Source organism: Mastigoproctus giganteus, chromosome 1, assembly GCF_048544385.1.
Source record: "Mastigoproctus giganteus isolate SK-2022 chromosome 1, ASM4854438v1, whole genome shotgun sequence".
In the NCBI taxonomy this organism is placed as follows: Eukaryota; Metazoa; Arthropoda; class Arachnida; order Uropygi; family Thelyphonidae; genus Mastigoproctus; species Mastigoproctus giganteus.
Window position 1 is genome coordinate 102,823,719 of NC_143575.1, and position 24,272 is coordinate 102,847,990.

A 24,272-nucleotide genomic window follows, 5' to 3' on the forward strand; every position below is an offset into this window, starting at 1 on the left:
TTTCCTGTCCAATATGCAACGCCAACTTCTATAACAACCATAATTTTTACAAGCTAAAAAGCTAAATTCAGAATAAATTGTAATTAGTGAAATATTTCAATGTGCATAAATATTTAAATGTATGGAAAAGGAGAATAATTATAGTCTGATTAAAATGAGTATGTACTATGAAGAAGTATGCTCATTTGTTCAACCCACTATGATTAAGTAGCGTATTAAAATTGGAAGAATAATACTTTCTCGGGCTGCTCCATTATTCTCATATTTGAATTTTATAATGTTTTGAAAGCCTCTATATTTAGCAGCAGTCGGCTTTTAAAGAAGTTCAGCCCTTTCATGATACCCCATTTAATAATAACCATAATAATTTTAACGTTTTCTCATTAGACCTCAGATTCCCATTTTCTTTGGTATTAGAAACTGTGTGATATCTTTCCTACATACAACAACTGATACTTTATCGCTTTGACTTGCACAGGCAAATGCAAATTACCACTACTCTAGCATACGAAGCTGTTCGGCTTTTTATACTGCGAACTATGGCATAGTCTATTTCGGATAGGGTTGTTACAGTTCAGTGATCTGAGTGTATATGTTTGTAAACCGCGTGTGTTGTGTGGTTGCCTGTTTGCTGGAAGAAAAGCCGAGTTTCTGGAAGAAAAACTATGCAACCGTCACCTGAGACTTACTATATCAGCAAAGTTGTTGAAAAAGGCCCTTAAAATTCCTTGCGACATCGACATCCTGTCTACACGAGAATCGAACCCAGGTCTTTGCCATAGGGAGTTTAAGAATAGTAGTCGTAAGAACTATGCTAGCCACAAGGAAATTGAAAGATAGCAAATGTCTTATAACGATAAACAGTTGGTGAACGCGTAGAAAAGAAAATCTTCAGGTTCAGGTTTCTGGATATTAATGAAACGAAATAGCCTAATAATGGAGGTTGGTGTCGTGTTAATGGTGGAGTTTATTCATGTTTTAACTAATTAATTTTAATTAATTTTTTACATCTTATTTTTTCATGAAAGATATTATTTTTTATTAAATGATATTATTTTTTATTAAATAATACAAGTATATTATAATACTATAATAAATATAAATGCAACAAGGCATAATACTATAAGAGCTTAAAATTATACTATTAAATGTAGGTGTAGATACACCATAGATAGCTCTTAAACGAAAACTACAGTCTTAGTGTAGAGGCATCTCATATTGTGATCATCCTTCACAACGAGTTACCATGGTAACTCGTGAAAGATGATTACCATGGTAAGTGAAGATACAAATGAAGGATGGTGTATATACACCTATATTTAAAATATATTATAAAAACTGCTATTTTTATTATGAATGAGGAAATATTAATGAGAAATAAACAGAAAAAAACTGATGAACAAATGTTTTAACAGGACAAAAGAACAATTGTCTTTGATCTTGTTAAAATGCATTCAGATTATTTTCTGAGTTCCTGACAACGATGATCGCTATTCTTCCAACACGGTGTGAATATGGGCTGGGTTCATCCCGTATAGATGGAGCACCTTTTATGGGCCTTTTTTATGTGGGTGATGGTGTTAGTCAGGATATACTGGCGTCTCATGGCCTTTTTTGCCTCTGCGCATATTGTAAACAAATAAAGTCCCTGCTTGTTATAACTACAGTACGTACATACATAGTGGATGCTCGCTACATCAGGTAGGGAGGTTTGGATTGTTTGAAATTTGCAGTAGGAGGGTCATGCAACGAAGTGCCAGTACATTGTCCCTATAAATTGCGTTTATTACTTGGTCCATTTGTATGTTTAGCTGAATGGAAACTCTAGAAGTAGGGGAGGGAAATAAATCTGCAACCTTTGTCGGTGTGCGACTTACTCAGTCATGATGTTTATAAAAAACAAGAAACAAAAGTAAATTCCTCTCATCGTATTGGTATCGAACTTGGAATACTTCACACGGAGAGAGAGAATCAGCGAAACTGTCTACTGCGCTATTCTTGAGGGCATATTAATAGAGTTTAGACATATAAGATAACTTAGAATGAAAAGGGAAAATTCTTCAAGTAATAATAAATAAGTAATGGGCTTGCCTTGTCTGATTAGCATCTGGAGAATTGACTGCTCTGAGTTTGGTCACAAGCACGCGGACGATGTTGATGAGGAAAAAAAGATTCAACTGGAGGGGGAAAAATGAATCTGTTAGTATACATCACTCTGTCTCTACTAGAGTTGTTCAGGAAAGACTGATAATGATTATCTCGTAATAATGCACATTTATTCACGACTAGTTTTTGTTGTGACTGTTTTCAAATTACTGTACCATTTTCTTTAATGAGTACACTTACTCCAAGTCTCTTCCATATTGTGCTGGATGCCATTCTTAGAAATCTCATTTAAAATCGTATCGGCGACTTTGATAGCTTCTTTTCTAGTCTCATAACAGTGCTCACGCTGCAGCCCCTTCACTGTTAGAAATGGGAAGTCATATGAGGAAAAGTTAAGGCCTGACATAAAAGCCTGTCATGCTCCCAGGGTAGTATGGCAACTGCAGAACACATGAATTGTGATAGAAACAGGAAATAAAGCGACACCGTTTGCAAAATTAGATCTGACATTTTTTTTTAAAATACAGAATACATTCATACTTTACTCTGAAGAATGGCGGTCATGCTTCCAGTATTTTACGCATCGCTCAGTGTCAGGCGGTTATTCATTGGTATTGGTCTTCTTTACTTATAACAGTCATTGGTTGGTCTTCACGTATAAAACATTGCAGCTTACTGTATAAGTTCCTGACCGCTATGATCTCTGTTCTTCCTACACCATAGGGACGTGAGCTAGGTTTTTGCTTCTACGTTTGTCATTTTTTCGGTTATAACCGTCTTTTCTGAAACGGTTTTCAGCTTATCTGAAACCTCTGAAGCAGCAAGAAGCAGTTGACTGTGGCAGTTTCCTACTTATTGTAAGCTTCTTGAGACGTTTTGTAGACTTCTGTAGCTGTTTACTTCACTCGCATGGAGAATTTGAGTCCCTCGTTGTTCTGTATCTACATAAAGAATTTATCAAGGAACTTAAAAAAAGAATAATCTAAGATAGTGTTTGATTTTTTATAGTAACCATTTTCCTAAAAATATATTCTCAGTCTTTCTTGAACAATCGTCATAGCTATTATATGCTTTAATAAGTAAGATTAAAATAGTATAATAACACATGCTTAATATAATATTTGTCATTTGTTCATTGAGTAATGCTGAATGAGCTTTCCTCCTATGTAAGAAATGATACACCTTCATGTTAATGAAAGCAAACAATGTTAGAATCTCTACACATATTTGTGCAAGGATTTTAACATATAAGGTTGTTTAACATATAACTGTGCTAAGGCAGCTGAGGTCACCAGGCGAAAATAGTGTATACTGTCTGCAAATTTTGTGTATTCTATGGTCGGTTTGCTTGATGTAAAACCGAGTTTTTGGAAAAACTAACATACAACCCCTACCACAAACTGGCATGCTCGCCCACGGTGTGACCCATAAAATGCTCATCCCCCTTCAGATAAGACTCGATCAAAATTGTATCTTGCAAAATTAGCGATCATATCCACTGTGCTGGCCTTGAAGGAAAAAAAATTCAATGTGATAAACCACAGCGTTGTTCGTGGCGTTATCTACGCAAAGGGTCGGTGAACACGAACAGTGTTCTTAAAGCATGGGTTTTAAACCAGCATGCCGTTCTGCAACCATCAAAGCTATTCCTTCTATGAGGCCCACTAGCCTAAGTTTCGCCTAACGTTTATATTTATAAAGAGTGCGACTCAAGGATTCTAATGAATTTTAATAGTAGCCCTCAGACTTAATAGGTTGAGGATTCCTTGGGCCGAAGGGATACAAATGTAATAACATACTCATGTCCATTGGTTAGGCAATAAACGACATCTTACTAGATAACTAGTATGCACATTTTGTGTAAATTTATGTATGTTTGTTTCAAGTCAGATCATATCTGTTCTAGATAGGCATTAAAATACAGACTGAATTTTGGCATATTCGTTTTTGGATTTTTTGCTTAACTTTAGGATTACTGTAATAATATTGACGGCGAGATAATTGATCGGGATACCATAACTGATATTCTGTCTCTTAATTAAGTTTCGCCGAAACGTATGCTTTGTAGAAATGTATGTTTACGGACCGACATGCATGTTGAGCCCACTGAAAAATCTGGAATTACTCACGGAGCAAATCATAATCTCTCCACCTGAGATCGGCTAACTACAGCCTCGATTGAAGAGGGCTTTAGAAATTCTTCCAATCGCCGATGGGAATCAAATTAAGACCTCTCCAAATAAGTGGAAAGCAACGATATATCGTGCCGAACATGAACTATAAACAGAAGCCTGAAACTACAGATGGACACTGCTCATTTAGGTACCAAATAGATTTGTATTGCCTTACTAGGATTACGTTAGATATTGCATGGGCAAAGTCAAGTAGTAACAAACACTTACGAAAATTCGTCTAATTTTTTAAATGAATTTTTATACTGTTCTGACCTTGAAGTTTGCCTGAGTCGTATAAGCCGAATCGTATTAATCGTACATATTTGATAAACTGTATCGTATTATTCATATACATATGATAAACTCTATCGTATTATTCGCTCTGTCAAATTACATCATTGAAGTATAGCAAGAACTAAGTTAATTTAATTGTTTTTCTTGCTTTCACATTTAAGAACGTTTGTTGAAGTTGGCTCCTCTTTAAAGGAAGTGAAGATCATAGACTTATTGAGTAAATGGATACGGAACTAACTAACAATACTGCAGGAATCACATTTGGAATGACAATGATTAGAGGCACCCTTGTTTTTTAAATATGGGCACAACTGTTGCCCATATTTAAAAAATAAAAAACAAGAGTGCCTAGTTTAACGCCTACCTAGTCAAGTTTCTGATTTTAAATGCATTGGACTTTGCAGTAGTACTGATCGACATGGCTATGTTTAAGCGTAGCAGTTCTGTTCTTTGTGATTGTTGCGCAGGTATAAGCGATATTCTGTGGCTTAGTTTTGGCTGAATTATTGCTACGGTCAGTATTTCACTTTTAACTTTAGAGGAACAGGTCGTTTACTCTTTAGTTACGAATAGTTGGTTCTGCGGGCAATAGGATTAATTTTAATTGTGGAAGGTGGAGGCTATAATTATTTATTTCTCCTATTTTGAGTACGTAGAGAATTTTTCTTGAAGGAGGAATTTATGGAAAAGCTGGATAAGATCAACGATTTGCCGAATAAACAATTTTCAGTGAGCATTTTAAAATGGAAAATATGGAAGTTTTAATGTTTGTTGTGTTTTGTATTTATCTTTACAATGACTGGCCACTTTGTTAGGTACACGTACCCCTTTCATGAATGGAGCGCGTCTTCGTTAAGCATCATGTTTTCATATCATGTGATATAACGCAGGCGAGCAGATACTTAGGGATATTGTATGTGTGCAATTCAGTGCAGGATTTAAGTGATTTTTTAACGTGGCATGGCAGTCTGCGCCAGTATGAATGTCTCGGAGACTGCAACCCTGCTGGAGTTAAGACGTACAAACATGTTTCGAGTGTGTAGAGATTGGTCAAATAACTTCCAGTCAACGGCGATCCTGTGATGGGAAACAGCACGTTGTTGGGACAGACCAACGGAGGCTGACAAGACTAAAAGGTTAAAATAAATGCTATGGTCAATAAACCAATACGACATTGGTTTAGTATAACCAAAGGGGTATTTAAGAACGCACAACTCATCGTACTGTTGACGGATGGGATATCGCAGCCGACGAACGAACTGGATTCCACTGCTGTTAGCAAAAACCAAAAAGGTACGGTTCTACTAGCTCAGGAATACTAACACTGGACAGCGGAGGATTGGAAAAACGTTGCCTTGTCTGACGAATGTGGGGAGTGCTTTTGTGGCACATTATCTCGACGAATACTAGTAGAGCAACATTTAGAGGCTACAGGTTATCTAGAAATTGTTTCCTACTGGGCCTTCATGGTTTCAGTGTATCCATCTGCGAATGGATTCTTCCAGCAGGATAATGCTCATATCATAAGGCCAGAATTATTCAGAACTGGTTCCAAGGACACGAGAATGAATTCTGCCTACTGTGGTGGTCTCTCCAGTCACCAGATTTCAGTGAGTTTACCATCTGTGGGATGAGGTGAAACGCACTCTTCGGAGTGAAAATCTACAACCATTCAATTTTTAAATGGGAAGCATTTGAGTCAACATGGAATAGCATCCCTGTAGCACGCTTTCGACAACTCATTGAGTCCATACTATGACTAATATAGGATTCTCAGAGTGCTAAAGGGGGGATTTGGTTGCTATTAAGTGTAGCTATTAAAGTAAGCCGCCAATGTATCTTATTATTATAAATCCTTTACTACTATTACATAAATGGTAGTAAAGGATTTATAAAATAAATACACACAAATTTCACAATAATACTTTTTTATTAGGTTAACCACCATATCTGTTCATACAAGGGTGGTAAACAATTCTGATAATTAAAAACGAAAATAGCACGTGGGAATTTTGTTTTTAATATTTTCGGTACTATTAAGTTCCATGCTGACATCGTGCGGTACAGAATATTGTTTGATCGTAAATGCAAAAGCAAGGTGGTCAAAACTGGAAAGTAACACCTTCAAATAACTGCAACTGAATAATTTGAATATTAAAAAAAATGTTCTTGTTTACGCCCCAGCACTGACACCAGGTCAGTGGAGTTTACAATAAATTATCAATACAAATTTTAATCGTATTTAGCAGTCATGGCCTTGAACCCGGGTCCACCCAAAGAACGCGTGGTACTGCACACTCTCTCTCCTGACCACTCGGCTACGTCAGGTCTGCTTTAGAAAACGAAGTCCAATCAGATGTGGGTAGCAGTTAAATGATAACACATCGCAAATTGTAATTTAAGGTCATTTAGCATAATTGGATCACTATGGGGCACTATCAGTAGTCCGTCCATACTCTGTGTAATTCCATTGCTATGCTTATGAAGATTAAAATCCCATACAGTAATAAATTTGCTCTCACGCTGAATACCAGAAAACACAAAATTGTATGAAATCAAAAACATAGAAATATTTTCTACCTTAATTCCAAATCTTTAATATACAGAGTTTCCCTGAAATAAGTGCAGTAGATTGGAGGGTGTATTCTGCGGACCAGAACAATGAAAAACGTTATATTAACACAGGTCTGGATATGCTTCAGTAATAAACTGGAGTCATTTTAAAATTTTAGTACATGTTCTTGCGCATTAACTTTTCGTACAGTTTTTCTTCGTCTGCATTCTAATGTAGAAGGGGGAGCAGTACCAGTCTCCTTGGCGCGAAGTGCTAAAATTCGATAGTCTACGTTGAGAATAATTCATGTGTAACGTCAGAGTTGATTCAACGTCATTACAGGCTTCACTGACAGTGAAATGAATACCTGCATGCCCTCTGGATGTGCAGTTGTCCGTTTAAAGCACAGACTCGCAAATCAACAACGACTCTAAACGAATGCATTCACAGTGCACTGGAAATGAATGTCGCCTTACAGTGACCAGTGTGACATTGCAGAGGTCAACTCATTATAAATCTAAACATTTATTTAATGGAGAATTGTTGTGAAAAAAAAAGGTAATTAGTCATTTGCTTGTTTTCTCTCACTTTCACTTAATCATGTCCCTGGCATAACTGGGTTTTGAAATGAAATGAAATTAAATTAAATTCTACTATCCTACTGTTGCGGAGGTAATTTTCGAATGGCCTGTGTTAACAAAATTTACGGTACACAATGTTTATATAATTTTTTTTATTGTTTGGGTCCATAGAACATAGCCTCTAATTTAGTGCACTCATTTCACCGCCTCTTCTCCCCAGACGAAATGCAACAGTAAGGATATATAACTGAAGTTGGCTGAAAAATCAGATAAACCATAAGGATAAAACTATTTCAGATTCGTCAGTTGTTCGGTTAACTAGTCCGACCTGTTATTTTAACTCCGATTTTAATACTGATATAAGCATTTTAGTTGAATACGCTGATCTACCAAATGACTGAAAACAGCAATTTGATTTTTCTTCCACTTTTTTCTTGCTATGCTTCCAAATTCTGGATAAGCTTCTGACTTCGGTAAAAAACCGTAGGAGAAACAGGCAATTCATTCTTACAGAAGACCAGGACTTCACTTTTGGAACCATAAAGATTTACACATCAACATATGTAAAACAGTAACATGGCAAAAGGGCATGATAAGAAATATCAACCAATACTTCGCACAGGACGACTGCATACAGAATAAGCAATAAAAAAAATAGACAAATGAGCATATGGACAAACAGTAGGCTTTTCGCTCCTGGTAAAAGAAAAAAATATATTGTGGTTCATTTGTATGCGTTAACAGGAGTGCATAGTTTATTTACATTGCCAAATTAAGACTCGTTGAGCCCATAGTGCAATTTATACAAGCAGTTCAAAATGCATAGTCACTATTTACTTAGCAAAAATCAACTACCCCATGTCTTAATGACTGTCAAGAAATTTAACTTCGGGTGTATATTATAGTTTTATATGTCAATTGTAGTTCCATTTGAAAGAAATGTGATATGGACTTGCCGGGGTAACTTTTCCATCGAACTTCACCGTTTAAAGGGGAAGTGGCATTTTCAGGAAGGCGAATGGATGTACTTCGCGGAATTATCACAGGTGAGCTGTAATTATGTATATTTTAATCTGGTTTTCTGCTTCTATAACTATTAATTTAACGAAAGACATTATATACTGTAGGATACTTAGAAATTTAGTTATATTAGCAGTTTGGGTCCCATGTACGTTGCGCCTCCGTAGCCAGGTGGGAAGGAGCAGCAGTGCGTAGCACACGCTTCTTGATTAAACCGGGGTTCAAGCCCGTCACCACCAAATACGGAGGATGCGGAAAGGTCAGGGAATGACCACCGCATATCCCGGAGCAATATGGCCTTAGTTGCTAATGCTCCTAAAAACCAAACAACAAACAAACAGCCCATGTACGTTTTAGTACATGGGCCCAATGTACTTTTTAGTACATGGCTGCTCGTGGTATTTAAAAAAACAGGTTGCAACTTGCATTCTGATTTTTAACTTTCTATTTTTTTTTAAATTATGGAATAACAGAAAACGAAGAATAAAACGTATTTGTTGAAGCATACTGAGTTAAAAAATGAAGTTTTTCTTCCGTTTCTTGTTTTAAGAGAATTTATCATTAACATATGATTAAAATCTGGTTTTATCCTTAAAGAAACCGTTATTTCTCAGGGAAGAAAAGCTTTCCTTGCTCATTGTATTTTTCATCTAAAAAGATATGTTTTACTTTTTCGTTATGTGGCGTAGTAGTTCACCTATATTCTGTCTAATTGTGTATTTGCTATATTAACATTGCCAAAAAGCACTACAAGCGGAATATTTTTGATTTTATTTTTGTAATTCGATCGGCTAAGATATTTACATCAGTCAGCTAATTTTGTCCTTAGCTCTTCTTCCTATCCACACAATAAATAGGGGAAGCATACAGTTCGTTGCCATGTAACTAGTCATGTTTCTTATACTTTCTCTTGTTAAAATGTTTTGTAAACAACAGTTTTACATTAATAGTTTTCATTATACAGCAGGCTGTCTTTTTAGTAGAGAAGACGCTCCAATTTTTCAGAAACCACAAAATTCTTAGTCTCTGCCTTTTTAATTTTTCATATTAGCTTACTATAGTTATATTTCAGTAATCTCCAGTTCCACTGCCGTGCTGTTAATTTTAACATCATTTTCTGAGTTTATTTATTTTTATTTTCGGCTGTGTGCGTCCATCGAGGAAACTCGCAAAGTGTGCTGATGATTTAAAGGTTGGAATATTGGTTAACGACAGAACGAAGCTGCTTCAAAATGATTTGGATAATTTTCAGGAGTGATCTGAAAAATTGCAGCCGAAGTTTTAATTCTTCTAAATGTGTTGTTTTTTTGCTGAGTACAGACATTTAAAAGTTATTTATGGGCTAGTGGTGGAGAGTTAAAAGTGATTCAATAAAAAAATTTCTTCGGGCGTATAATAAAATCAGATATGAAATTTATCACGTGGTGTAAACAGATGGCTAGGAAGGCACATGGTATCCTGCCTATGATTAAAGGACCTTTTTAAAGTAGGGATAGTGTGTCATTGTCCCTGTGTATTCAGCTCTGCAGACAGCACCTAAAAAGGCAGAGCTTTTATCTAGAAAGGATTCAAAAGAAGATGAACCAGACTGGCGAAGAGCGCTAATCGATGTTCATAAGAACAGCTTACAAGGTGCAGACAGCAAAGCTTGGAAACTACCAATTTTAGCGGAGTGAACAAAAAAATTGAGGTGATAAGGCCTTGAATGGGAGGGATATATTCGCACTGATAGAAGAGACAAGAACCAGGGGACACAGTTGAACCTTAAAAATGACATGAAGTTTACTCCGTTTGGCTAAACTTCAGTAGATTAGTGGGATAATTATCTGCCGAGTGGCCGAGGCAGATAGTTTGAAGTTAAAGCGAAATTGGATGGTCAGTTTTTAGAGATTAGAAAAGTACGATTGATAAGGGATTTTTTTTTTTTCATTTTTGATTATTTTCAGATTTAGAAAAAGTCCATTTTGTTTCATTATTTTGCTATTCCTATAAATCAGACGAATAATTATATGTATAAGCAACAAAAAACTAAAAAAACCAGCTTGATTTGTTTTTTCCTATCGAATAAAACAAACTAAATTTCAATGGAAGTATGCTTCTCATGACTCCATATGCCTGGACTCTGCTCGCGCATTGAAATACCATTAAACATAGTTCTCCAAGTGGGTTGTAAGCTAACATTCTACATCAAGATGGCGGTACAGTATTGCGAAATTACATTATTACGTGCACCATGTTGGCCTGTTCTTTTCTTAGAGTAAATAATATTGCTTTATAGCAGATTACGACGAAGTAATTGAAATAATTTGACTATATTGAACGCTACCTAGAATGAATGCAAAAGATTTGAGAAAAAATTTATTTGATACCCTAGTGGTAAATCAAACCAAGAAATATAAGAACTTTGATATCGATGTTGAAAGATGCCAAGTAAAGCTGCGCAGTTTACGTATCTATTAAAATCCAGCAACGAAAATATCCCCAGGCTTAATACCTTTAATTACTCTTCCCTAATTAAACCCCTGATGCAAATGAAAAATAAACAAAACTTCTACTGTCGCAGTATAAGAAAAGTTAATCTACCGACAGTTTAAAACAGTATACTGGTTCTGCCTAAAAGGAGATGAAGTTAGCCATCTCTCTTTAACCTGTTTTAACCTTCGTAACCTCGCTTAAATATAGGCTCACCACTTTGATATTCATCCCCAGGTTATTAATATAACTCGGCTATAATAAAGATTTATACAGTTACTGTATTAAAAGTTTGTTGAAAGTATTAGATACTAGTAACCCAAGGGTGTAATTTTGGCATGAAAATTTTAACTTCTTTGTTATTACTGAAATGTTTTAATTATTTTTCATCAAACCCTACCGTGGGATTAATTAACAGGTTTATGCCTACGAAACAAGAATATTTGGAATTATTAATGCTTTGACTTATTTTATTTTCGAGTATGTAAAAATACTCGCATGAGAGGACGATAAATGTAAATTAATGTACGCAAAATCTTTCTTTTAGAAGGTTGCGATGAAACTTTGAGATGTCTTGTGTGTTGTTACTTGTTTTATGGGGAAACTCTTCATGGATATTATAAATAACTTTACAGCAGTGAAAGCCAGCAATCATCCATTTGGAAAAAAATACATATTCAAATCCCCTCGTTAGGAATTGCGCTACTTCAGAATAAAATTTTTGCTATGACAGTAGTATTAAATGTCAAAGCGATCCAAGGAAGCTACCGTAGAAAAAATATAAGATAGAGTTCAGTTGTGAAATGATAATTATAATGACATCATGTGGAGAAAACTATTTACATATTGTTGCTGATTAATTAAACATTCCCAAGAATAATTCTTTTGTAGTTTCTATTTGCTTTCTCAATAAAATTTAAGCTAGAGTGGTACATTAGGTGTCAGGGATGGGGAAAGTTACCTAAGATGGGCCCCCATATTTTCCTTTTAATATAAAGGTTAGTCTTTATAACATGGTGTCCCTTCTGATCGATTATTGTGAGTAGCAGTGATTAATAATCCCTAGTGATTGGAAACTCAGGCCTCTTCAGTATGTGGTATCCATTGTGGCTGTTTTAAAATCAGAAAATGAGTTTCCGATTTTAAAACAACAGCAAGGAGGGGATTATTATCATGTGGAATGAGTTTAGTAAGGATTAATTTTTTTATACATTTTAAATATATGTATAAAAAATTAATTTTTTAGTTATACATTTTCCAAGTTTGGAAACACTCAATCAATAAACTTTTTATGTTGGAAATTAAACTACAAAATACGACATAATCATTAATGAAACATTGATAATAGGTAACACACTAGAAAAGAGATTAGGAACAATCAATTAGGCTTATTCCCCAAAGTTAAAAGAATTATAATGTAAAAATCGTTATTGCGATGATTTTTATATACTACGTTAAACGTCGATTATCCGAACCACCGTCCCCCCCTCCCCTCCAAATTACAGTATCTAATTTTAGCGCACTGGTTATGCTGAAATATTACTCCTGCCGCTTAATGCATTTCAAGGCCCACTCAAACTATATAGATACATCTAAAAAAAACAATATCGCATGGTTCAAAGAAAAATTCAAGATATTCTAAAAAAATAAATCTTCCCAAGATTCATTATACTCTTATTTGTGTGCAGTTACTTGCGTTTGTTTATTTCTGTTTATAAAAAAAGTGTGGTTTATAGTTGAAACCATATAAAACAATTAGGTAGTTAAGTTCAAAATAAATATAACATACATTGTTTCTTCAAAACGTTTTGGTTATTATTTACCTAAATCAATTATTTTTTATAATACTTCATATTCCAAAATACCTTTCGTACAATAATTTAATTGTACTCCTAATTACATTGTTTCGAATAAACTGGGTATTTTCATGTACGTTTGATTATCCGAATTATTTGATTAACCTAACTAACCTTTGTCTCAGTTAGTTCGGTTAATCGATGTTCTACTGTATTATTTTTCTCATATACATTTTACTTGACAAAAACGTAACCAAAAAAAAGAAAGTAAGAAATAAGACTATTTCAAAGATGCTTTAATAAAAGTATTAAAGTAAAATCCTTTATAACAAAAATGTAACTTTTAGATTACAGAACAAATTTAATATAAAATGCTAAATATCTCTTATATCATAAATATAAAACATCAGTAAGACTTCCGTTGCTGTACCATTGACGACAGATACTTTACATCAGGCTTATACAGAGTGATCACTGAATTATGACCACCTACCTAATACTTCGTAGGTCCTCCTTTTGCCCTCAGTATAGCAGCTATCCGACGTGGCATTGATTCAACAAGATGTCGGAAGCGTTTGGGAGGTGTGGCCAACCAAGCTGCGTGTAATGCGGTCAGCAATGCAGGTATGGAGGTAATTGGTGTATCCAGACGCCTGATATGCCTTTCTCACAAGTCCTCTATGGTATTGATATCGGTGGAGTGCGGAGGCCAATCGATATGCTGGAAGTCAGAAGTGCGTTTCTCAAACCATTCCTGCACAACAAGCGCTCGATGGCTCGGCGCATTGTCATCTTGGAAGACCCCATCGCTATTCGGGGAAAAAGTATAACATAGCGGGGTGTACACAGTCAGCAAGCAGTTGACGATAGCGGAGACCGATGTTTCCCATGCACCAGGGGTCCAAGTTCCTGCCAGTGAAACGTGCCCCATACCATACAACCTCCTACTTCGGCCTGCACTTTTGATACCATGCATGACGGATCAAGAGCCTCATGTTGTTGACGCCGAATCCGCACACTACCATCCACGGTGCGGAGTAAATAACGTGACTCATCCGGCCAGCACACCTTCTTCCAACGTCCAACTTGCATGCTCTTTGCACCAGGCGAGTCTTTTACGCCGATGAACCTTGGTCAGGAGAGGATTCCGTAGGGGTCGTCTGCTGATATAGCCCATACGCGTGAGCGTGCGACGCATGGTCATGTCAGATATTGTTCCGGTTTGGCCCATGTTGTATTGGGTAGTCAACTCTTGAACAGTGCTGCGCCTGTTCGCCTGTACGAGTCGTCGGACCCGGCCCTCACCTCTAACATCAATCTTTCGCTGACCTTTGCAATTTTGCCGTCTGGTCGTTGTTTGACCATTTTGACGCCAGTCTTGGTACATTTTAACTACGGTGGCTTTCGAACACCCCACCAGTTCAGCCGCTTGGGGAATCGAGGCACCAGCACAATCTGTCCTTTATCAAAGTCCGATAAATCCTTCCTTTTACCCATCACGCTCGGAATTTTGACTGAACCACTAACTCCTTATCTATGCCACGTAGGTCAACTAACTGCGCACTCTCGTACCTCACTTGGTCAACGGGTCGCATTCAGTTTTCATAGGGGTGGTCATAATTCAGTGATCACTCAGTGTATTTTGTAACTTTCAGAGCTATGCATGCATCACTACTTTCATCCGTAAGACTACTCGTATGACTAGACTTAACAAAGTTCACTGAGAACGACGACTCACAAGATTATGTTGATGAGAAAATTCTTAGCAATGCTGTTGTCAGATTTTTTTAAACAGACAAAAGTTTCAGGAATGGAATTCCAAATTTTTAATACCTCATTTTGTGCAGTTTCCTTTGCTAATCCCGTCACTAATCGTTTCCTTTCAGTATTTTCTAAATCAGCTCTGAGGTCGATAAATTTTTGTCTCCAAATTGAGATTTGGAGGCAAATCTCTGAAAATCAATCAATTGCATCTCAAAATCATCCAGGTCCATCCACTGCAACATTTTCAGGTTCAGTTCGGCTAGTTTTACACTGTCTGCAAACTTAATAAATTTTGCAGTTTCTTCCAATTCTCTGAATTTGACAAATATTGAAGAAAACTGTTCAATAATTGACTCATTTTTTGGGACTCTCTGAATTCCGAGTGCCCAAAACATTTGTATGAGTGCCATAGGTTCACTACCCCTGCTCTAGAATATTAGAATACTCTAGAATATAATTTTGTAATAAGAATAAAATATAAAATTGTAATACGATGCTTTGCATACATGTAGATATAGCGTAGGAAACACACGTTTAGATTTGAACTGTGCGTTGATGAGCATATTTGATCTGTCTCTTTCTCACCTTACGTAACTCCCCTCACCCCTACTCTTTTCTTATGCGATTAATACCACCAGTACAAGTATATTACAATATTTTAAATGGTATTATTCTGTTGTGTTTTTAAATGCATTCCTAATGAAACAAGAATTATTATTTTGATAAATCTACATATTACATGAATTTTCTTATACAGTGGTGTGCAGAACTTATCGGTACCGTTAAGCTTTTATGCTGTAGAAAAATATATTGAAATTAATTAATAAAATTATTTATGTATATAAATATATTTTTTTGTTATTTTGGTTTTTATGGTATCAACACATTGACTTGTAGTTATGAAAATTACTTTTGCACCGAATACATTAATGATTTTTAACAACTTACGATTGATAGTTAGTTAAATATTTTCTATTGGGATGAGGTCTGGTAATACAGCCAATCGAGTGTATAGTTTTATGATTTTTAAACTAATTAATAAGTATTTTGCTTTGTAATAAGATGCTTTGTACAGTTTTGCGGCAGTGATGTAGACATGTATAGCGGTTCCGGAACGTTAGTTCAACTCCATACAGGTGATGACACAGAAAGTCTGTAAAACGGCAAGAAATGTGTGTTATGTTTGTGCAGTGTCTGTGTTGTTTGGTTGTCTAGCCACTTAGTCACCAGGAAGGCAGTCACATGGAAAGCCTGCCCAGTGCCCGTCTACACCACTGGAAGATGGACTCAGTAAATATATATGATGTTTTTAAGCTGAGAGAAAACCATTTGCCAACGTTCGTTTGAGAGGGGAGGTAACTACGGGTACAAAAGAGCGGGTGACTTGACCAGTGGTACTGGTATCCCATCGTGATTGCCTTAATTGGCTAAGGTCATTCCAAATTCTCTGTTTTCTCGTTTTTGATGTTATACGAGATGCTGAGAACGTTGGAGGAACTGCGTGCTTTAGACTATAACGTGCAGGTCTAGTGGTAAGACTCCAGCAAGAACTTGCAGAGCATCAGAGAACACCCGAGGCATAGTGAGTAGCATAATCCGCTGAATGGAGATAAGCTTGGAAACGAAGTTTAACATTAACGGTTCTACGAAACCATAATCCCGAAGGATTTGTTGTTATCGGAACGAATACTGCTGCGTAATATAGTAAGGGAGTCTTCCTACTTAGTCCCCAAGTCCGAGTTGGAAATACGGATAACTGCTGGTTTCAATTGAGACACCAAAGGGATTTGCTTACCGTCTATCTTTATATTAGGAGGTCTTCTGAAATCTTAACATGCCCTTAAAGATCATCAATTTTGTTTTTATGGCAGATATTCGTAATTTATTTATACTAGACCACTTCATTAACTCAGTTATATTGGCAGATTGTTCTAGTTGAAAATGCGATCTATCCTAGCTTAGTAGAACCAAATCATCAGCATAGGCGAAGACCGAGATATTGTCAGGTTTTTGCAAAAGCCGGCTGTCCAAAACTATGTTCCAGAAGAGGACCCCACAACTGATCCGTGGGGACATCCTCTTGAGATGGTCTTTGTGTGTGTGTGTGAGAGAGAGAGAGAGAGAGAGAGAGAGAGAGAGAGAGAGAGAGAGACACACACACACACACACACACACACACACACACACACTGCTGTTTCCAGATTACTTGGATGAACCTATTTTGAAATATCTTCTGATAACTTGGAAGAGTTGCTGAAAACTTGTGTGATGGATGACGGAACGTTTTTAATGTCAAGATAGCAGTCGATATTTTGGCGGTCTTCGTAGAGCACAATTGGACCTGAACTTCTTTCCGTCGCTTTGGAGACTATTTTTGGAATTGAACAGTTTTCGTGGTATGATTTGTGTGCACAAATGTTCTGCTTTTCGACTAATTCAAAATGTGACTCGTCGTTTCTAATAATAATAGAAAAATACTTGTGACCGTTGTTCAGCATTCCAATCATTTTGTGTAATGCACCATGCTAAGCATCGTTTGACTTTCCACGAATTTCTAAACAATTTCTTTTTCGGTGCGTAGTTTTTATCTCTACTGCAATAAGTTGACGAATTGTTAATGGTTTGCCGATTGCCTGACTGTTCTTGAGTCGGTTGACGATTATGACTATTCCTTTATTGTTTGGCTAAAGGTACAAGGTAGCATTAATCAGCGAGAGTTGTGGCCTGCGTGGTATTGATGGTATACCAACACGACGAGGTTTATAAACTTCTGACACAATAACAACTTCAATACCTTTTTCATATCAAATTGATTTGTTTCCGCTGCAACGAGTGCTTTTTGTATTGTTAGGTTATGACATGCTTATTTGTACAAATTAATGTGTATTTAAATATATATAAATCAATTGATAACTTCATTTTTAATATATTTTTTCGACATCCTAAAGCCGAAAGGTACTGAGTACTTTATATTTCTTGCACACTTTACCTTGATTCACATTCTTAACAAGGAATGATGCAAGTTGTAAATTCATTAATCTTTTTTCCCCCTCCAGAAAATGTGGTTATTCTTAGTCAGCGGTTACTGGTAAACTATCAGTTTTTCAGAATTAGTGAAGGGTACAAATTTAAAAAAAAAACTTTATAATCTTAGTGTAATAATTTTTGCAGAGCTCTGCTAATAAACGAAATTAACAGATATCTGTAATGTTACACTTACAACCATGGAGATACAAACTGGACCAGAGAGTATCCAATGATACGTGCTGTCTTCAATCCAGCAGCTAAAAGGAATGAATAATTATATTTTATGAAGTAATATAAGTTTCAGAAAAATGATTTTGTCACTAATTACTTATGCACAGAGTGTCCCATAAGTCTGGAACCATAGATTATACGGTTTGGTTGTAGTTATGACAGATTGCACTCACTGTATAAAGACGAGCCTGTTGAAATAGTTTTGCTATGACAAGTTTATAGTCAGCGGAAAGTTGCAAATATGTTCAACGCACAGAACTCAAAATTACCATGATTATCCATTCTTACGTGTGCAAGTTACTGGCGACATCCAACTAGACACGGCCAGGTTTCAATGAAGAACGCAGTGGACCTCATCGATTTTTGCTGATGAAACGACAGTTACAGTACTTTGGAAGGTTTGCACTCAGCCCGAAGAAATCTGCACCTCATATCTATGAAAACTGGAGTTTTAAACGTCCAGTATTCACCGCATATTGAGGAGAAATGTTTACTACAAGTTCTTCAGACACTAAGCGAGGATAATTCTAATTGACGCATATAGTAATGTGAATAAACATTGGAGCAAGAAAACCCTTGGTTTCAGAACAATCATGGTTTTAGTGATGCGGCCGATTTATGGGTAGGATTTAATTGGTTTGAGAAACGGTTTGCTAGTTTAAAAGTAACCGTAACTGGATTTTCCCTTCTGAAGATCAAGGTGGCAGCCGCCGTGTTATGGTGTGATACGGTTCCTGGAAGGACGAATGAATAGCCCGCTCTTCAAAAAAACACAATGGTAATCATAACTTCATTCTAGGAATCTAGAGCGCATGACTTCTACATACGGTGATGTCCTTGTATTCTCTCTCTATCTTGAGAACTCTGTGGTCGCTCCGGATTATAAACAGAAAATTTATTTGTTATTGTCTTTTGCAACATATCTTTTTACTGCAGCTTATCGAGATATGTTGCAAAATGAAGCTTTTCCAGAGCATTGTCAATGAGCAGCCCGAAATATTTGGTATGGTTTCTGCAGAATGGCGCTTCTGCTCATTACAGCTCTGAAGCTGGAAAATGGCAGGATGAACAAGTACTTCAACACATTGACTTGAAAGACAGAGACCAGTGGAATAGCCACTACATTTTCCTTGACCTTGCACCTGTAGGGCCGTCTCAAAGCCAAAGTGAAAATATGCAATGTCGGGCATCCTGAAGAAGGAATTATCATCTGCATATAGTGAAGTCATATTAAAATAGTTCCTGCTCTGTTGTACTAACAAAAACGCGTGCATTGTGGTATTCCAGTGAATGATGTAGATTTTGAACTTATTTTATAACAGTTCTCTATGATTTCAGACTTAGGGAATGATGTGTAATATACTTACTACCTCTTTCTCAAAAATTCAGAACAGTTTTTTTATAAATGAAAAATCCCAATTTTATTCACTAATAGGGAATCTAGATAGACGATGGCCTTAGCCTGTTTTCAGATAGTTAGATCGGTAGCGCATTTTTTTTTTTTTTTCTTTTTTCATCTCTTATCGACTGGTTTTGGTCATTATGTGCCGGTTCATATGATTTATCTTGTATTATGTTATGTCTGTACAAGCATGTACACCTGCCGATATATGTGTTGTGCGGCCTGAAAACCTCGGATTAAATAACCGAGTGAGAAGGTTGGGGGGGTGACAACTTCTTTCGCCAGAGATGAACTAACTACAGCCCTCATTGAAGAGTTCTAAATTTCTCTGAATGGATTTCGATATAGAAGTGATATATTGACGAGTATGAGGCGTCAATATATTATGTCTGTATATTGCTTGTATTCTATAGTTGTTTCGTGGAATGAAAACGCGAGCTTTCGGATGAAACGTCCATGTAATCTTCGCCAGAGAGTGATTAACTCGTCCACGATGTAAAATTGTACACTTCACCTATTGTAGGTTTTTGACTAGTGTCAAATTTTTACACTAGCAAAAATGTTTGGTCGAGAGCCAGACAAGTGTCTTCATTTCTGTCCGAGCATCATCCCATTATAGGTAGTAGAATTGCAGAATGGTTGAGTAATGGGAGGACGTTAAAAGTTGCTTTTAGCTAGTAAAAGTGTAACCGCGACACAACTTGTTCCTCCAAGGTAACGGTGATGTACCGTGTCACTTTTGAGTACATTTGATCCTTTGAAGACTAAGTGCAGAAGGCATAATAAGTTATAGGTTGATATTAACTATATAATATCGGTGTAAAAACACTATAGTTTGCCCATAAATTTAACTACATAAGTAGTGTAACGGCATCATTTGATTTTATCTCTTGTTGTGGCTACTTTCACAACGAGATACCAGGTATTGCACTACTTCGAATAAATAACGCTTCTATGTTAGAGGAGACTACTGTTATTTATTCACAGTGGGCACCACCACCCAGACGCGTTTCGGAACTTGTTGGCTCACTCATCGGTGGGCGGGCAGGTACCCTGATAATGCAGACATGCCATAAAGGTTGCGAAGTTAAATGCACAAGGCATAATAAGTTATTGGTTGAAATTAACTATGTAATATCGGTGTAGTTAAATTTATGGATTGGTTGGTTGTTTTAGGATTTTATGGCGCACTAGCATCTAAGGCTATAATGCGCCAAGTCAAAAATTTATGGGCAAACTATGGTGTATATACACTGATGTTATATAGTACATTTTATCCGTATGGTAATATAATTTTGGCTGTGTGAAGGATACAGTTGAAATGGATCTGAAATCAGGCTTGTCATTCCCCCATATTGCAATGCTGATTGGGCCTATTGTGTGAAGCTACTCACTTTACGCATACTAGTATTAAGTAAAAAGCCAACAATTTTCCACGCGTTAATTCTACAAAGTTTACAGCGAAGTTCACGCATTAGGTGTTTTTTTTTTTTTTTAAACTGAATCGGTATATTGTATACTTAGTGTCAGTGAAAAATCATCGCCAGTGGATATGCAAACGGCTGTAGCATAGAAATTACGAGTATTCCAGCAAGTGCTTTTTTATTCAGGTGCTTTAGTGGGGTTCAATATCAATTCGAAGTACGACAGTGCCATGCGTAAAATTCAGTTTTCAATGATTTTATGTACAAGAGTTTGGTGTAAAACACAGTTTGCCGTGCGAAAAAGTTCAGCTCTTGTGGGTGGCACAGTTGGTAGGATCATCATCCTTCCCACACCGGGTGGAAAACATCTCAGTTCAAAAAGGTTTACACTTACGTGCTGTAAGTGTAAACCGTTTTGTGAGAGGGATAAAGGAAGATTTGAAGACTGAGCAACGTTTTGTAATACGCTATTGTTCGATGCGGTATGAGTGCTGAAGAGGCTGAGAATAATATGAGAAGTTTAAGGAGATTTAAGTGTTTTAAGAAAACTGCAATTTAAGTGGTACGGACATGCGCATTGAAGAAAGTCAAGGATATATCTAGTCAAGCATTGAAGAAAGTCAAGGGCACTACGGCCACTGTCAAAGATTTGTTAAGCAAGGAGTTTTCCGAAGTGTTTCTATGAGGGCGGTTCATTGATGACCAAGCTTCGAAGGAGATTGTCGAAATTGAGATAGCAGCAGCAGACCTCAAAACGATTAAATTTAAGGTAGGTCGATTCTGCGATTTAAATGGTCAAATTGCGTATGAATTCAATTGCTTCTTACTAAAATAAACAGCTCAGTTAATAATTTTCTTAAAGTTGATACCAAAACAGTTTAACCTTGTACAACTATAAATTAAGATATTAGGGTCCCCTGTAAATGATTACATCTATCCATATATTTATTTTGTCTGTAAATTTCGTGTGTTCTCTGTTCGATTTGCCTGTTTGCTGGACAAAAAAACCCCAGTTTACGGAGGAAAAAACTTTGCTATCTACGCCTGAGACCGATTAATTCAGCCACGGAGTGAAAAAAGCCCACTAAAGTTCCTCGCGTCATCGACGGGATTCGAACTTGCGACGGGATGACGAAACCACTGTGCTACCGCGCAGACTGACCTTGTACAACTAGAGCACCAGTCTCAATCGTTTACAAACATAATTTAAAACCCGCTACAGACACCTGTAGTGGGTTTTAATGTTAAACTAAGGTTTCGACATCACCTTGAAGCACTTTATTTCAATTTCAGGGACTTCAGGGTCAGATTCTTACGTGCTTAAATTCTGACTGGAACAGTGACATCCACTCTTTGACCCATTGTTTACCAACGACGATCTGAAAGTTCTGAACTTTCTATAAACGTGTTTAGTGAATTGTTATTGAAATGGAATGCTTGATGTATGAATCGTGGAATTCAGAAACTGAGCTGCTAACTTTGTTGACGAATAGCAATTAGGCAGGCCAATGACCTAAAATAGTTGAAGCGCGGTAAAAACTGAAGCTCAGCGTTAATCTCAATTCGAGAACGAAATTTTCTGATTTTCGGTGGTTTCCCGATTCTCCCATTTTCCTAAGCATATCCGGAGAATGGATGGTGCCGGATAATGCACTGCTGGTTTGGAAGGTTCGATTGTACAGTATTAACAAATTTGACATTAATCAGAGCATGCTTTGGATGAACATAAAAGGGACACAATACTTTAACCTATGACAATATTATGTTTCCAGCATTATTTAGATATTTTCTCGGGAACAGTTATTATGTAGTACTAAATATTTATTTCATGATTTGAATTGGAGTTTGAACTTACTATTGCGTGTCTTTTGAAGATGCTCCACGTAGAGAAGCGTAAAGTCCGATGAACACAAGCGGTATGCCTATAAAATTACACAAATAATTTCACTTTGAAACGGTTAAAATAAGATACTTCATTTGTATGACATAAAGATAGGTTATTTTGACTGGTATGATTCTGCTTACATTAATTTTTGTAATAAAATTTTAAACCTAAATTACGACTGAGTACGTGAAATAACATTCAATAATACGAAATTTCCAATTTCACCCGCTGGCACCCGCTGCCTAATCAGAATTAAGGTAGGTGTACCAAATAAGACGAATTTAAAGTTTGGTTTTTGAAATTTTGATTGGTTCTCTCTCGAAAGTTAAAATGGCGTTTATTTGTCATCCAGTAAGTTAGCATTAAGAAACATATCAGTGGAAATCAAAATTTGAGGTACTTGAACAGCTTTTCAAACACAACAATTTCAGTAGCACAATTTGAGGTACTTCAACTTTAATTTACAGCTTTCTTAATCAAATGGGCTTTATTTTGGGCACGGGGTTCTAAATAAAGCCTAGAATGCTTTCTTAATAATGCTAGGTCTTCCAAATTTTTTCTCTCATCGCTTCCACTTTGCAAGTTCCGGGGTTCGGAAATGCTTTGTTACTGTCTTTACTACCGTACCATCGTTTAAGGTTGATATTGTATTTCTGAGAGTTGAGAGACCCGATCTCTTCTTGCTGATTCATGTTCTGTTTAAAGAAAACAAAACGATTTTCATTCATATTGGAGCAATGATATTCGAAAAAAAAAAACTGAACCATATAAACTTGCTTTTCAGAAGATGGTGTATTTAAATAAGGCCCACTCAGGCTTTAATCAACTTCTCTGGTTTTCTCTCTCTTGTTTTCCCTCTAGCTGCGTTGCCACTTATTATTATTTTTTTAAAATTTGTACGTAGTCTATGGTAAAGGGATATAAGTTTATGTAATAACAAATAAATCTTTGCTGTGATGCCGTTAAATACAATACAATTTCCTATCTAGGCGACGAGCGTCATGTACGCTAATAGCAGGTTGCAGAATAGTGAGTGATAAATAACATATAATAATAATAATGCAACAAATTTACCAGGCCAAAGAAAATCATGGCCGATGAACTAGAAGTGGAAAGGTGTTTACCTCAGAGAAGAAATTTCAACAGCAGATGGAAATTGAATGGCGCATAAATTTGGGATGGAAAGCTTTTTTTTTTTATGAAACCCCAAACACGAAAGGTATCAAAACCTATAGTACTGTGCATGGGTTGAAGAGAAGAGGGAGGTTTGCCGGAAACTTTGCTCTAGAAACTAAACATGGGTTTCACTACTTCAAGCCTCCAATAAGAAAAGTGGTGGTATTTCACCGGTTGATGAGTCACCTACCACCTAGTGTTAGTATTAGTACATATTATATTACGCTAGCCAACAAAAAATATATTTTTTATCATACCTCCGCAATGAAAATATGTGATTCTGGAGGAAATAAACGCGGTAAAAACTTATCATAAAAAGTCTCTACCACGTCTACATCAAAAGATGTACCAACGTTTAATGTCAAA

At 36.5% G+C, this 24,272-nt stretch overlaps 1 protein-coding gene across 1 annotated transcript in view; it reads right to left on the reverse strand.

Annotated features, from left to right (window-relative positions):
* LOC150091067 (calcitonin gene-related peptide type 1 receptor-like) overlaps nucleotides 1-24,272 on the reverse strand; it is a 130,496-nt gene that overhangs the window by 17,272 nt on the left and 88,952 nt on the right. The window contains exons 12-14 of the mRNA XM_090381564.1: nucleotides 22,701-22,767; nucleotides 17,982-18,045; nucleotides 2,092-2,177 (exon numbers count right to left, since the gene is read on the reverse strand). Of these exons, the coding sequence (XP_090237690.1) occupies nucleotides 2,092-2,177; nucleotides 17,982-18,045; nucleotides 22,701-22,767 (217 nt within the window). The remainder of the gene's footprint in view (nucleotides 1-2,091; nucleotides 2,178-17,981; nucleotides 18,046-22,700; nucleotides 22,768-24,272) is intronic.